The 15,549-nt window shown below is 43.5% G+C and overlaps 1 protein-coding gene across 1 annotated transcript in view; it reads left to right on the forward strand.

The window, feature by feature from the left end:
* The window catches only part of ZC3HAV1 (zinc finger CCCH-type, antiviral 1), a 56,880-nt gene that overhangs the window by 9,757 nt on the left and 31,574 nt on the right, over positions 1-15,549 (forward strand). The window contains exons 3-4 of the mRNA XM_006777120.2: positions 10,299-10,434; positions 11,560-11,809. Of these exons, the coding sequence (XP_006777183.2) occupies positions 10,299-10,434; positions 11,560-11,809 (386 nt within the window). The remainder of the gene's footprint in view (positions 1-10,298; positions 10,435-11,559; positions 11,810-15,549) is intronic.

The following is a 15,549-nucleotide window of genomic DNA, read 5'->3' on the forward strand; positions in this document are numbered from 1 at the left end:
TCATTTGGACATTTTTCTCTTTATAGATCCTCTGAGTTTATTTTAATTTGATCCAATTTGACTATCATTTTCTGCAGCTTTCTGTAGACAGTAAGAAACCACGACCTTATAAGTGATACTGAATCCAAAATAGTGATAAATAGGCATCTGATAACAATATTTTCTATTTTAAAAAAATAATTCTTTATTTTTGGAAGTATTACATATGTCCTCTTTTCCCCTCATTGTCCTCTCCCAGCCTGCCCCCGCCCCCCACCAGTCCAGACCTTCACCCCTCTTTGGTTGATCTTTTATCCCCTCTCCCCCCAATATTTTCTACTTGTAAACAGAATATAGAGATGGCAAAAATAAATATTTACAATAAGTATAGATTTGTTTTCCTTCTATAAAAGGGTTCTAATATGCTTACTGTTTCTGACCACATTTACTTCCAAACATGTATCTGTTGTGACCTTTACCTGTAGGCTACTTTGGAATTGGCAAGGCCCCAAGATGGGGTGGGAAAGGAGTAAAAGGATCCAGAAGGACCAAGGGTATCAGGCCCAGTGAGAAATCAGTTTAACCAAGTTGGAGCAGGGGAGCTGAACTAGGATTGGAAGGAGAGAGTAGAGACCTATTTTATGATCTTTTAACACTCCCCTACTGAGAAGAGACTCAGTATATTTCAGACCAACTCAGAGCATTGGGTTAAGAGATGTCATCTAGAGAGAAGTAGTTTCTAAACAGTTTTGATTCCTTGCCTGTCAATAGGGGAAATTTTGATTGTGTACACCTATCCTATATAATAATAGAGGAATATGCAAATTGTCCGGGACGCTGTAACATGACCGCTCAGCAGGAGGCATGCACAGCAGGAGTGGGTGGGCGGGGACTTCCATCACTAGGAGGGCTTACATGCCCAGCCCAGGGCAGCTCCCAGCGGAGGTGGCCCCCACGTGGCCTGGCCCAGAGGCCGCCCGACCCAGGGGTGGCCCCCGGCAGAGGCAGCACCTGGCGGAAGCACGTGCAGGCCTGCCCAGCGCTAACGTGACACTGCCTGCATGCATCCCTGCCCAGCGCTGATGTGACGCTTCCTGCATGTGCTCCTGACCTGGGACGTGGCGCGGCCTGCATGCGTCCCCACCCAGAGCTAAGGTGAAGCTGCCTGCGTGTGTCCCTACCCAGCGCTGACATGACGCTGCCTGCCTGTGTCCCTGGCGCTGCCTGCGTGCGTCCCTGCCCAGTGCTGAGGTGAAGCTGCCTGCTTGCGTCCCCGCCCAGTTTATTAATAAATTTGTATATTATTTTCATATACATTTTACTTATTTTTTTTCATCTCTGACACTCTGTTATAGAGAAAGGGCAAATAGCAATATTAAAATATTTCCTCTAATTAATTCCTTTTTAATGTGCACGAATTTTGTGCACTGGACCACTATTTATGTATATATTTATTTAATAATGTAATGTATTTGCCTTTTTTTTTTTTAATACTCACCCCGAGGACATGCCTAGAGAGAGGAAGGGAGAGAGAAAGAGAGAAAGAGAAACATGCATATGAGAGAGAAACATTGGTTGGTTCCCTTCCCTATGTGTCCCTACCTGCGTTTGAACATTGTGGTGCACAGGACAGTACTCAACCAACGGAGCCACTTCAGCCAGGCATAACTCTTAATTTGTATATTAAACATTTGATACATTTTTACCTTTTAATAAAACTTTAAAATCAACCTTATTGAGGTATGATTTACATACAGTAAAATGTACCACTTAAAGGTACAATTGAAGAGCCTTGACAAAGGGATACACTCATGTAACCACCATGGTCAAGATAAAGACTATTTCTTTCAGTCCGAAAGGCTCTCTTGTGCCCCTTCTAAATGAACCAGTTAATTGCCTCTCCCCTCAACCCAGGCAATGATTTTTTCACTCTTTTAGAAAATAAGTGAGAGTTGTAACACTCCCCTCCTCCCCCCAGTGCTGATGGATCAGTCTTGGGGGGCCCCCAGCGTTGGAGCAGGACTTCTGGAACATTGCTGTATATCTGGATCACCTGGCGGGGGGTGGGGCGAGCTTATTAAAATGCCGCTCCCCAAGTCATACATCAGAACTTCTGGTTCAGAAGAAGTTGGTTGGGGCTGGGATCTGAATCTGCGTTTTTAACATCACCCTGAGGATTCCTTTGCAGAGGCTCAGGGATCACACTTTCAGAACCAGGATGTGAGGATCACTTCCTGGTAGAGTGAGAAGGCAGGTTTTATGTGTGGCTTCTTTGCAGGGGTGTGTGTGTGTGTGTGTGTGTGTGTGTGTGTGTGTGTGTGTGTAAAAGAGAAACAGGTTCTTTAGTGCAGAGTGAATGAAAATGAAGAAAGTCTGTTTTCTCCGAGGTTAGGTGACCTATTCCTTGCTTCTCTATGGGACTGTTGTAGTGTACCCTGCGAATTACACAAGGACGCCTCAAGAAGTTGAATTAAGGAGCCACATTTATTTCAAAGCCGGCGACTACGAGGGGGCAAATGCTCTCCAGATCTCATAGTGCCTGAGTGATGGCAGCAGCCATCTTATAAAGGCAAAAACCACATCCTGCTAGACATTGGAATGTGGAATTATCTTGCAAAAGCAGTTTTACAGAAGCAGAATTGAGCAAAGTTAATGATCTTTAAAGGTTATCTATACTTTCAGCTCCTGGAGCCACTGAGTCACCAGAAAGTATTCCTGGAGCCACTGAGTTAAGGAAAGCAATTTTGTGGTTCTGGTCCCCAGACACAGGAGAATAGCCTGTGTGTTATGGGCTGGCAACACAATGGGGTGATTTATGTGAGTTCCCAGGTCTCCATCTGGAAACTGAGGTAACTCCCCTACTGTTTAAGCAGGTGTGTACAGAAGCCAGAACAGCAGGGTTAAAATTCAAACAGCAGTTTTTACCTAGATGAATGTTACTATGCTTCATTGCTTCAGTACAACTGACTGGCGATACAGGAAATGAGGACACTCTGGTCACCCCATCAAGAATATTTCTTGAGCACATACTTTGTGCCACAGACAGTAGACTATTCTGAAGCTTCTGCCCCTTCCTTTCTCTCTAAAAGAAATCCTCAAATATGGCTAAGCAAGTTAATATTTCTCTCTATTTCAATATTCTTAGCTTCCCAGGGGATCCATGTTGGAAGCGTGGCAGGGGGAGACGGGGCGTGTGCGAGGAGAGGAACCTTGTCTGACCTGCTTCGTCTAATCAAGATTTTGGCAGTACTGCCACCACCTCCTGCTCTACTCTTGCCACTCCCTACACTTTTTTCTCCATCCTGATATGGATAGCACCCAAACTTCATTGCCCATTGGAATCACTTGCAAAATCTTTAAAAATTACTGATGCCCGACTCCTACCCCCTAAATTCTGATTTAATGTCTGACATGGGTATTGGGATTTTGTAAAAATCCTCACCTTGAGCATATGTATGCTGACTTTGAGAGAGAGGAAGGGCGAGAGAGAGGGAGACACAGATTTGTTGTTCTACTTACTCATGCAGTCACTGGTTGATTCTTGTATGTGCCCCGACGGAGGAGACACTCCGCAGCCGCTCACCTGGACGATGCTCTAACCGGCTGAGCCACCGGGTCAGGACGAGGGTTTGCTTCATGGGTAACATATTAATTATTCTTTAGACCAGTGTTCTCTAGATTGCATCTCTCACACATCCTTTTCCACCTGGCTTATATTATAGTGAGCTAGTTCCTGTTTTCTGTGCAAATTAAGTACCTCTTTGTTTTTCCCAATCCCCCACCAGGTGTTGAGAAGCTGAGAGGGTGAGGGAGAGATGGGAAGGAGTATTTTGATACAAATTATTGTAAAAAAAGACTAGACTCTCCCTTGGTTATTATCCCCCCCTTGGCCCCCCGTTGGTCCGTTGTGGAGCCCAGAGCTGCTGCTGTGTTTACCGACTTGTGAAATGGAAGAGACCTGTTCAGGAACCTAACCCACAGGCCTAATCGGACCACTGCAGCCCTGGTTCTCAGCCCCAGGGCCCCACTTCCCGTCGAGCTAAATCGGTCTCTGAGGGTGTGGCCCAGGTTGAGGTGTTTCCAAACACTCCTGGCAACCTAAGAAACGCTCAAACCTGTAGAAAATCTGTATGAGTTTAGCTGAGCCAAACTGACGACAAGGGAGGCAAAATCTCAACGGATTGAGAAAATGCTCTGCAAAATGGCAGTTTTGCATCCTACTTTCGACATTGCAATCAAAGGAGGAAGTGCAAGGGGGTTACAGGAAATCCACTGGTGGTAGATTGGGAAGGCGGGAGAAAGCAGAGCGGGAAAATCTCTAGAATTGGATAAGAAGTAAAAGGAATAGATATATTTTTTACAGAGGTGGGTGCAGGATAGGTAACAGTTAATTAACATAATAAGCTGAAGATTTGTGGTCTTTGCTCTGGTGTGATTGTGCTTAGAGTGGTGGGGGAAGGGAAATTACTTTGATACTCCAAAGAAATGTTATGGTAAATTCAAAAAAAAAAAAAAGACTGCAGGCTCAGTTAAGGTAAACAGTGACCTTTGTTTGGGAAAAATACTGGCCTAGGACGTGACTACCACCACGAACCGTTTTAGTTAAAAAGTTACAATTGCAGACTATCCTTTGTGGCTACTTTTGGTCTCTGAGTTTGTCAGGCTGCATGTAGGCCTCCCCTGAGCTTGTCAGGTTTAGTATGTGGCGCCTTTTTCGTCCGGGGATGACACCACTCCGAAGGTGGGGGAGGATGTACTTGCCAGGGTTAAAAGAACATTTTGTTTTGTGGCTGGAAGAGCAAAGTGAGGTCATTTGCGTTTATGCGTTTGGCCTGAGATTCCTGAAAGAAACAGTTCTGCCTCTTTCAAGGCCACCTCTGCTGTTTTTAAAGGCTATCTTTTATCCCAACTCCTGCTGCGTGAAGTTTATCTGCAAACAATTGTTTTTCCCTGGGCAGTTCATCATGGTTTGTAGGTGAGCTCTTTACTGTGCTAGGAGGTGGGGAGTCCTATGCCTGCAAACCAACCTTTTGGGGGACCCCATTGTGCTTTGTTGGAGAAGGTTGAAAGGTTCAGAGTGGGCCGGGGTCACGCACCTATGACATGGGGTTATAGTGTATCAAAAAGTGTTTATTTCAGGCGTCTGGGTGCAGATGGGTGCCGGGAGTCAGCAGAGAGTGTAAGAAGCAGGGAGAGTTTTATCAGCTGTTGCTGGCTGCAAGCAGTTTGGTGGTTGGCTGACATAAGGGTCTGGTCCTTCGTTCCTCTCAACACCAGGTGTCTTCTGGTTTATCTGAACTATGCGGTGCTCAAGGCTGCAAGTTTGCTGCAAGATATCTGCTAAGCACAATAAGTTTTTCCCTGCCCCGTTTTATCCTCTTTAACCCTTTCAAAGGTAATCTTGAACCTGGTACTTAATTGGACCAGCAGCCTCAGCACCACTTGGTAGCTTGTTAAAAATGCAAATTCCCTGCCCTAGCCGGTTTGGCTGGATGGATAGGATGGATAGAACGTTGGCCTGCAGACTTAAGGGTCCCAGGTTCAATTCCGGTCTAGGGCAAATGCTCGGGTTGCGGGCTTGATCCCCAGTGGGGAGTGTGCAGGAGGCAGCCAATCAGTGATTCTCTCTCATCATTGATGTTTCTAACTCTCTCTCCCTCTTCCTTCCTCTCTGAAATCAATAAAAATATATTTTAAAAAATGCAAATTCCCATTCCCATCCCCCAGACCTTCTGATCAGAAACTCTGGAGGTGGGGCCCAGCAATCTGTGTTCTTACAAAGCCCCTAGAGCAGTGGTTCTCAACCTTCCTAATGCCTTGACCCTTTAATACAGTTCCTCATGTTGTGGTGACCCCCAACCATAAAATTATTTTCGTTGTTACTTCATAATCGTAATGTAAATATCTGATATGCAGGATGCATTTAGGCGACCCCTGTGAAAGGGTCATTCGACCCCCAAAGGGGTTGCGACCCACAGGTTGAGAACTGCTGCCCTAGAGGATTCTGATGTGGGTAAAAGTTTGAGACTCACGCAGTGGGTCTGGGATGGGGCCTGAGGATTTGCATTTCTGACAGCCTCCCAGGTGATGCCTGTCCGGAGACCTCTCTTTGAGAACCGCTGCCTTAAGAACCCCAAGAAGCCATGGGAGAGTTTCACACTATTTCTTGGCTTAAGCCCACTAGCCAATATGAGGGACCTGGAGCTGGGACAAAACGATCAGGAGAACGTGCAAAGGAAGCTTCTGCCACCTTAAACCTGAGCATGGAGGCATCAACCTGCTACACCCTCTAGGGTTTACACCCGTGGTTGGCAAACTACGGCTTGAGAGCCACAGGCGGCTCTTTGGCCCCTTGAGTGTGGCTTTTCCTAAGCCTTAGGAGTGCCCTAATTAAGTTCGTAACAGTGTACCTACCTATATAGTTTAAGTTTAAAAAATTTGGCTCTCAAAAGAAATTTCAATCGTCATACTGTTGATATTTGGCTCTGTTGACCAATGAGTTTGCCGACCACTGGTTTATATGCATCCTCTCTCCTTGGACTCTGCTCTCAGTTTTCCATTTAGTACAGTGGCTTAAGTAATCCAGAATGGTGCTTTTTTTCCTTCTTTTTTCCTTTCTGACTTGGAAAAGTTTCAGATGTCTGTTTTTGTTTGTCCAGATTGGGTTTTTGTTTGTGTTTTGCGATCTGGGTATTTGAGTCATCTTTGATTTCTCATTTTACCCAGCCTTAGTTTCCCAAAGTAAAGCGTTTACTGTTACCTTAGGATTACTGTGACAAATAAATTAAACAACAAAGTTCCTGTCACTTAGTGAATATGTAATAAATGTTAGTTTCTGTACTTGTGGTCTTACCCCCAAATAGGTGAGCACAGTCCCACCCCTATCCTGTGGCTGATCAATATGCCGAAATTAGGGCAAAGATAGAGAAGTCTAGGGAATGTGGGAAACTGAGCAGGGTTTCCGGTGGGGGTGGGGGTGGGGGCTGCAGGTCAGAAACCAAGGCTAGACATAGATGTTGCAGACTGAGGCTGGGTTCAAGGTGCGTATCCTGGAATCTAGAGGAGCGAGCGGTTTGCCCGAGGATGGAGAAGGGAAGTGAGAAGTGAAACTGGATGGGCAGCGTGTGTTGGGTGGGCTCTTCCTCAGGCAGGAGTGTCCTGGCTGAGCTTGGAAAAGCCTGGAACACAGGCTTCCAGCAGAGGAGCCCCCATGAGGCCGCCTGGCTGCCTGTAGTATTTAGAGGAAATACTGACTCCAGGGACCTTGGAAGTGCCCCACTCCTCCGTTAGGACATGACAGGCACCTAGTTGTGACCAAAGCTGTGTCTCTCTGGGACCTGGAGAGGGCTGGGTCCTCTTCTATGACCCTTTTTAGGTGGCAGGAGAGGTGCCATAGTCTTGGCTCTGTGTTCAGGATGTCTGGATTGGAGCTAAAGGGAGAGATTCTGAATTCCCTCTGATAAACACTTGTTACTTATCTCCCAGGCAGAGGGCAGAACCTGTCTAGCTAGTGGTGGGGTGTTTCAATGAGGTTCTTTTCAGCTCCATATCAAGAGGATCATTAATGGCAACGGCCAGTGGAGTGAGATGCCCTATGAGGTAATGAGGCTCGCACACATCCTAACGCTGTGATGGAGGGGCTTTCTCTTCTGGGTGGAGGCTGGGCCCTTCCTGCTGTAGCTTCTCTTCAGATCACCCCCTCCCATGGGGCTTGAGGGAGTGATAAGGTGGAGTCTTAGCCCAGCTGCGGAGGGCTCTGGGTGGTGAGGGTTGCTGGGGAGCAGTTATCTGAAACCACAGAACCCAAAGCAAGCAGAAAGCTGAGGCCAGCCTTATCTAGAAGTGCCAGAAATGGCTGAAAGCCAGGGCCACCTGGTGGAGAAAGCGGCGAGGGCCGCCTGAGAAAATGGCTGGGATGGAGGCGGTGCCAGAGCCTGGCTAGCTGCCCTTGACTTCTCTGAGAAGCAGGGTGCGTGGGAGGGCTGCAGGGTTGTAGGGGGCTGGCAGTTACTGATTTTGTGATTTTTCTCATGAAGGTTCCACTGCTAGATCTGAAGGCAGTTCCAGAGAATTTCAGAAATGCCTTACACACAGGCGGCTCACACAGGCGGCAGCGCGAGAATGAGTGACTTTCAACGATTAATTCTTAGAGAATAACTTTTACCTTAGATGTTTACATTTAAAAACAAATGATCAATTTCAGCAAGATCATTTTGCAAAGTCATTGGCATTTCTTTTTTCATAGTAATAATGAACTAAAAAAATAGTGGCAACAGATAAATGTTTACTATTTGGGAAACGAAGGAGAACTGTTAAAAGAAACATTTTAATTCTCAATATGGAAAATAGAACAAGGCAAATAAATGGAGATATTTATTAAGTGCAAATTAAAAATATAAGTCTAATTCATACCTATTTGAAATAGCAAAATAATAAAACTCAACATTAATGTGCTTGTGGGGAAATAATCACGCTCACATATTGGTATGTTTTCTGGAGAGCAGTAGATCAAAATGAAACACAAGCCGCCAAGAAAATAATTGTGTCCTCTGGGGAATACTCCCAAAGGAATAATCCCAGGAAAATAACAGACAGGAAGAGAGGTTATTTGTATAAAGGTAATTGTAGTCACACTATTTATATAGTGAAAATCTGGCCGTAACCTAACCACCTGTTAATTTGATAATGGTTGTGCAAACTAGAAAATAGAACATCCTATCATATATATTTTTTATTGATTGATTTTGAGAGAGACCAAAACATCAATTTGTTATTCCACTTATTGATGCATTCATTGGTTGCTTCCTCTTTTTAAAAAATATATTTCTTTATTGATTTCAGAGAGGAAGAGGGAGAGAGAAATAGAAACATCAATGATGAGAGAGAGTCATTGATGCCTCCTGCATACCCCTCACAGGGGATCGAGCCTACAACCCGGGTTTGTGTCCTTGGCTGGAATCGAACCTGGGACCCTTCAGTCCACAGGCCGACACTCTATCCACTGAGCCAAACTGGCTAGGGCTGGTTGCTTCTTTTATGTGCCCTGACTGGGGATCGAACCTGAAACCTTGGTGTATCAGAACGACATTCAAACCAACTGAGCAACCCCGCCAGGGCAATATCCCATCATATTGATAACTGTTAAAATCACAAGTCTGAGGACTTTGGTGATACATTAGGTAGCATATGTAGATTAAAAAGTGGAATGAGTTTGTTATGTAGACATTGCTGTCAAATTCTGTTTGTCCGATGAAACTATCAGTGTTCTCAGGGCTTCTCAGTGATCTCAGTCAGTGCATCTTGGACTTCAGTGTGATTTCATCATTTGGAGATATTGTTGGAAGATGGATTTTGATTCAGTAGGACTAGGGTAGGGCCTGAGATTCTAAATTTCTGACAAGCGCCCAGGTGCTACTGGTTCTCCTGCCACACTCTGAATAGCCAAGATCTAAATCTTTGCCACTTAGTATGGTGGCCACTCGTTATATGTGGCTATTCCAATTTAAATTAATTAAAATAAAGTAAATAGAAAATGCAGTTCCCAAGTCTCACTAGCTCTATTTTAAATGCTCAGTAGCCATGTAGGGCTTACATCTTGGAAAGCTTGGATGAGAGAGCAATCTCATTGTCAGAGAAAATTCTATTCGGGATAGTGTTGACCTACATAATCAAAGACTTAAAGTGAAGGGGGTTTTTATCTCTTTCTGTAAACTTCTTTGAATTCTACCATTAAGAGCTTGTTATATTCCTTTATAGTCACAAATTATACAGGTATACATTGATATATAAGATGAAGAAGAAATAAAGCCATGAACACTTTTGTGTAATTAAAATCTTTGATAAATGGAATTCAGTTTTCTCCCTGACTCTATAGTCAGTCCATAAATGTGTTATTCTCATTATTCTTTGTCTCTCGTTGAGCAATCATTTCTAATAAATTGGTTTCAGTTTTTTTAAAAATATGTTTTTAAAAATTGATTTTAGAGAGAGAGGAAGGGAGATAGAGAGAGATAGAAACATTGATGAGCGAGAAACATTCATTGGCTGCCCTCGAAATGTGCCCTGACTGAGGGTTGAATTATGTCCTGACTGGGAATTATACGGGCAACCCTTTGGTGCATGGGAGGGTGCTCTAACCAACTGAGCCATTCTGGGTGGGCCATCTTTATATTTTTAAAGTGCAATTTCTAAGCAGGACCAACCTGTACTAGTTATCAAAGGAGGTGGGTCTTGATTTCCAATGACTGAAAGTTCCCTGGATGATTTTTAAACATTTTTGTGAATTGGAAATACTGACAATTGTCATTTCCCCCCCCCAGACATTTGTGCAAATATTCTCACGATGTTCTCTCAGAAGAGAACTTCATAGTCCTGAAACGCCATCAGATCTCTGGACTGAACAAAGAAGAATTAGCAGTACTTCTCGTCCAAAGTGACCCTTTTTTTATGCCTGAGGTAAGTTATGATTCCTCGGTTTTAAAGGCAGGAAGAATGTATGATTGGCAGTGTTGAATCGTGGATGTGCTGGAGTGAGACCGGGAAGAAACTCAGGACCAGGGCCCTCACGGGGCAACACCAACAGATGGCTTCTGTTGGATGACCTAAGAGAGTCCAGCAATTTACTTCCTGCTTGAAGGTTACTAAGGATTGGAGTCTGGAACGTCTCCTCTGCTAGGCTGCTAGGGAGCCTGGTGTGAGCAAGTGTGATCTGAAAATGCAGTAGTAGGACGAATTGAATGCTCGCTCCCTTTATTTATTTATGTATTTATTTATTTTTGGTTTTTTAAAATATATCTTTATTGATTTCAGAGAGGAAGGGGGAGAGAGAGAGATATATAAATATCGGTGATGAGAGAGAATTATTGATTGGCTGCCTCCTGCACACCCCACACTGAGGATCGAGCCCACAACCTGGGCATGTGCCCTGACTGGGAATCAGGCTGTGACCTCCTGGTTCATAGGTTGACGCTCTACCACTGAGCCACGCCAGCTGGGCGTCTGCAGACTTTTAAACTAGCGTCCTCCAGTCCTGCATCAAATGGCCTGGCCTCAGGCATAATAATGTTTCTGCTGCCCTCCTTTCAGTAGGAACTACATCTCTGTAGAGCCAGACATACCTACTTCCATAGCCATACAAAATTATCTTCTTTGGTTGATCTTTTGAGAAGCTTTGCCACATTCTGTCTGGTGGAGACTTGGTTCTGCATTTTCAACGGTTGCAAGTAAGACCCGCCCGTCTTCTTAATGAATTGATATCTACAGGTGGGCCTTCCTCCTGGAGGTGCCCTCATAATGGAGGGCTCACCTTGGGTCCTGTTTGGTCCTATCCGTAGCTCACCATTTTACTCTGATTCTTCCAAAGGATTATCAAATTCATATTTCTTTTCATGAGTCCGCAGGTTCCTTCTGCCCCAAAGTCATGATCAATTGAATATAAGTCATTGAAGATGGTGGCAAGCGCATGCATTGTCCCCTTTGGTATATGCTTCTGAAATTTCTGTGTAGTCAAACTTGCCTTAATGAATGTGTAGCAGACACAGGAAGGACTTTTGTCTCTGACTCTCATTCTCTCCCCTGTAGATATGCAAAACTTATAAGGGAGAAGGTCGAAAGCAGATTTGTGGCCATCAGCCCATGTGCGAAAGACTCCACATCTGTGAACACTTCACCCGAGGGAACTGTGGTTTTACCAACTGCCTCCGGTCTCATAACCTAATGGACAGAAAGGTGCTGGAGATGATGCGGGAGCACGGACTGAGCCGCGACGTGGTGCAGAACATCCAGGACATCTGCAACAGCAAGCACAACCGGAGAAGGCCCGGGTTGAGAGGTGAACCCTGTCTACTTGTAAAAATCTATATATTTTTATTGATTTTTAGAGAGAGAAGAAGGGAGAGAGAGAGAGAAACATCAACGTGAGAATCTAACACTGATCGTGCCTCCTGGGGATTGAGCCACAGTTTTCATGGTGCATGTGATGATGCTCAACGGACTGAGCCACATCGGCCAGAGGTAGACTTTCTACTTTTTAATGGAATAAAGAGAAATCACAAAGAAAAATGATCTACAATCACTCTACCTCACCACGTAAAACCCTCTCCATTTTCCCTTTGAGACCTTGTCCACGTTCATACACAACTTTTACATAATCACAGATGGGCAAAAGTAGACTTTCTTACAGCTGTTTGTATGGAAAATGATACAATAATTAAAAACCAATCAGGTTTTAAAAAATGTTTATCATTTTCTTTTTTTATACACTTGTGGGGTTTTTCTTTTGTTTGTTTTTAAATATATTTTTATTGATTTCAGAGAGGAAGGAAGAGGGAGAGATAGAAACATCTATGATGAGAGAGAATCATGGTGGATCGGCTGCCTCCTTCATGTCCCCCACTGGGGATCGAGCCCACAACCCGGGCTTGTGCCCTTGACCAAAATCGAACCTGGGACCTTTCAGTTCGCAGGCTGACCCTCTATCCACTGAGCCAGACCGGGTAGGGCTGTTTATTATTTTTCTAAAAGCTACTTGATAAAGCTTTTTTTTTTAAAATAAAAAATATATGTTTTTTTTAGATTAACCAGTTGTTTACATTTTGTCACAATTGTTTCATCGCTTTCTATCTCTGTCCATATATATATATGCTCACACATACAACATTTTTGTGTTTAAAACATTTGAAGTATGCTGTCATCAGGAGACTCCACACCTAAATATCCGAGCATGTACCTCCTCAAGGCAAGGTCGTTCTCTCACATAAACCACAATACAAGTACCATAGGAAATTTAGCATTAATACATGCAATTTATTTTATTGTTCTCAATACTGTTTCTTTAAAAATGTGTTTCTTATTTTTTAAGTTGCAGTAAAGTAGAAGATACAATTGACTGTTTTAACCATTTTAAGACAGTGCAGTGCCATTAAGTACATTCATTCACATTGTGTGCAAGAATCACCATCATCCATCTCCAAAACTTTTTTTTTAATATATTTTGATTTTTTACAGAGAGGAAGGGAGAGGAATAGAGAGTTAGAAACATCGATGAGAGAGAAACATCAATCAGCTGCCTCCTGTACACCCCCTACTCGGGATGTGCTCACAATCAAGGTACATGCCCTTGACCGGAGTCGAGCCTGGGACCCTTCAGTTGGCAGGCTGACGCTCTATCCACTGAGCCAAACCAGTTAGGGCTCCAAAACTTTTTCATCTTCCCAAACAAATTCTGTGCCCATTAAGCAATAACCCTATTTCCCCTGCCCTTGGGAACCATTTTCCTTTCTGTCTCTATGAAGTTGATTACTCCAGGAATATCACAGAAGTGGAATCATACAGTATTTGTCTTTTCATGACTGTCTTATTTTACTTAGCATAATGTCTTCAAGGTTCATCCAATCCATGTCAGAATTTCCTTCCTTAAAAAAGTTATTGCCCTGGCCGGTTTGGCTCAGTGGATAGAGCGTCGGCCTGTTGACTCAGGGGTCCCGGGTTCGATTCCGGTCAAGGGCATGTGCCTTGATTGTGGGCATATCTCTAGTGGGGGTGTTCGGGAGGCAGCTGACTGATGTTTCTCTCTCATGGATGTTTCTGACTCTCTATCCTTCTCCCTTCCTTTCTGTAAAAAATCAATAAAATGTATTTTTTAAAAAAGTTATAAATATATTATGCCTTGGTGGGTGCATTCAGTGGTTAGAGCATTTTCCACGTACTGAAGAATATTGGGTGTAGTTCCCGTCATTGGCATGTACCTGGGTTGCAGGCTTGATCCCCAGCCCTGGTCGGGGCACATGCATGAGGAAACCAATTGATGTGTCTTTCTCGCATTGATGTTTCTCTCTCTCTCTCTCTCTCTCTCTCTCTCTCTCTCTCTCTCTCTCCTCTCTCCCTTCCACTCTCTCTAAAAATAAATGGGAAAAATATCCTAGGGTGCAGATGAACAACAACAATTGTGTAAAAATGCACTTAATATAAAATTTACCATCTTGATCATTTCTAAGTGTTCAGTGGCATTAAGTACATTCACATTGTTGTGCAACCAGTCTCCAGACCTCTTTTCATCTTACAAACCAAACTCTTATTATAATCACTTTCCATTTCCTCCTCCTCTCAGTTCCTGTTAACCACCATCTGGTTTCTGTTTCTTTGAATTTGACTTCCATGAGTGGAATCACACAGTATCTGTCTTTTTGTGACCTCCTTTTTTCACTTTGCATAATGTCCTCGAAGTTCCTTTAGGCTGTGGCCTGTGTGAGAATGTCCTTCCTTTTTATTTTTTATTTTTTTAATATATTTTATTGATTTTTTACAGAGAGGAAGGGAGCGAGATAGAGAGTTAGAAACATCGATGAGAGAGAAACATCAATCAGCTGCCTCCTGCACATCTCCCACTAGGGATGTGCCCGCAACCAAGGTACATGCCCTTGACCGGAATCGATCCTGGGACCTTTCAGTCCGCAGGCCAAGGCTCTATCCACTGAGCCAAACCAGTTTTGGCAAGAATGTCCTTCCTTTTTAAAGCTGAATAATATTCTGTTGTATGTATACCCCACATGTTGTTTATCCACTCACCATGGATATTTGGGATGCTTCTACCTTTTGGCTACTGGGAATGTGGTAACACTGTTTTGAACACGGGTATACAAATATCTCTTTGAGACACTGCTGTCAATGCTTTTGTGTATGTATTCAGAAGTGGAATTGCTGGATCACATGGTAACTCTGTTTAATTTTTTGAGGAACTTCCAGACCATTTTCCTCAGTAACTGCACTATTTTACATCCCACCAGCAACGCACAAGGGTTCTAATATCTCCATCTCCTTGCCAGCACTTGTAATTCTTTTTTTTTTTTTAAATATTAGTCATCCTAATGGGTGTAAAGTGAGCAGTACTATTTCTTAAGCATTTTTATATTGTTTAATGGTAGGAACACTTGCCAATTTTTAATGTCTTTATGAGGTGGATGTTGAAGAGGCGAATTTTGTATAGCAAATAGAATACATAATTCTAAGATTCTTTTTTTTTTGTTATTAAAGTATTACATATGTCTTTTTTTTCCCCGATTAGCCTCTCCCCGGCAACTCCCCCTCCCCCCCCCATAATTCTAAGATTCTATGAGGGGTAATAAACAATTAAACTTCCTTATATTTGAGAAATGCTTTATAGTTTACAAGGAAAGGACTTGCTCCTCACAGCAAAATAGTGAAGAAAGGCAGGAGTGTTGTTAGCCTCACTTAATGGAGGAGGAAACTGAGTCTTGGAAATGTTAAGTGACTTTTATTGCAAGCAGCCTTAAGTCAGTTTTAGGAGAGTGAAGGGCAATGCTATGAATAAATAAAAGAAATGTTTCCAAGGCCTCACACCACTGGACAGTGGCAGAACTCGTGTTCTGATCCTACATCTGATGTCTTCTCTCCCGCACCATGGTGCTCTCTCAACGGGGGGACATCTGTAGGGCTGGCTTTTGCCGTTGTTTCCAATATGAATTTATTTATTTACTTTTTCTTTTTTTAAAAAAAATATGTTTTTATTCATTTTAGTGAGAGAGGAAGGGAGAGGGAGAGAGAGCCACCAGG

The sequence above is a fragment of the Myotis davidii genome, unplaced genomic scaffold, assembly GCF_000327345.1.
Source record: "Myotis davidii unplaced genomic scaffold, ASM32734v1 scaffold329, whole genome shotgun sequence".
Lineage (NCBI taxonomy): Eukaryota > Metazoa > Chordata > Mammalia > Chiroptera > Vespertilionidae > Myotis > Myotis davidii.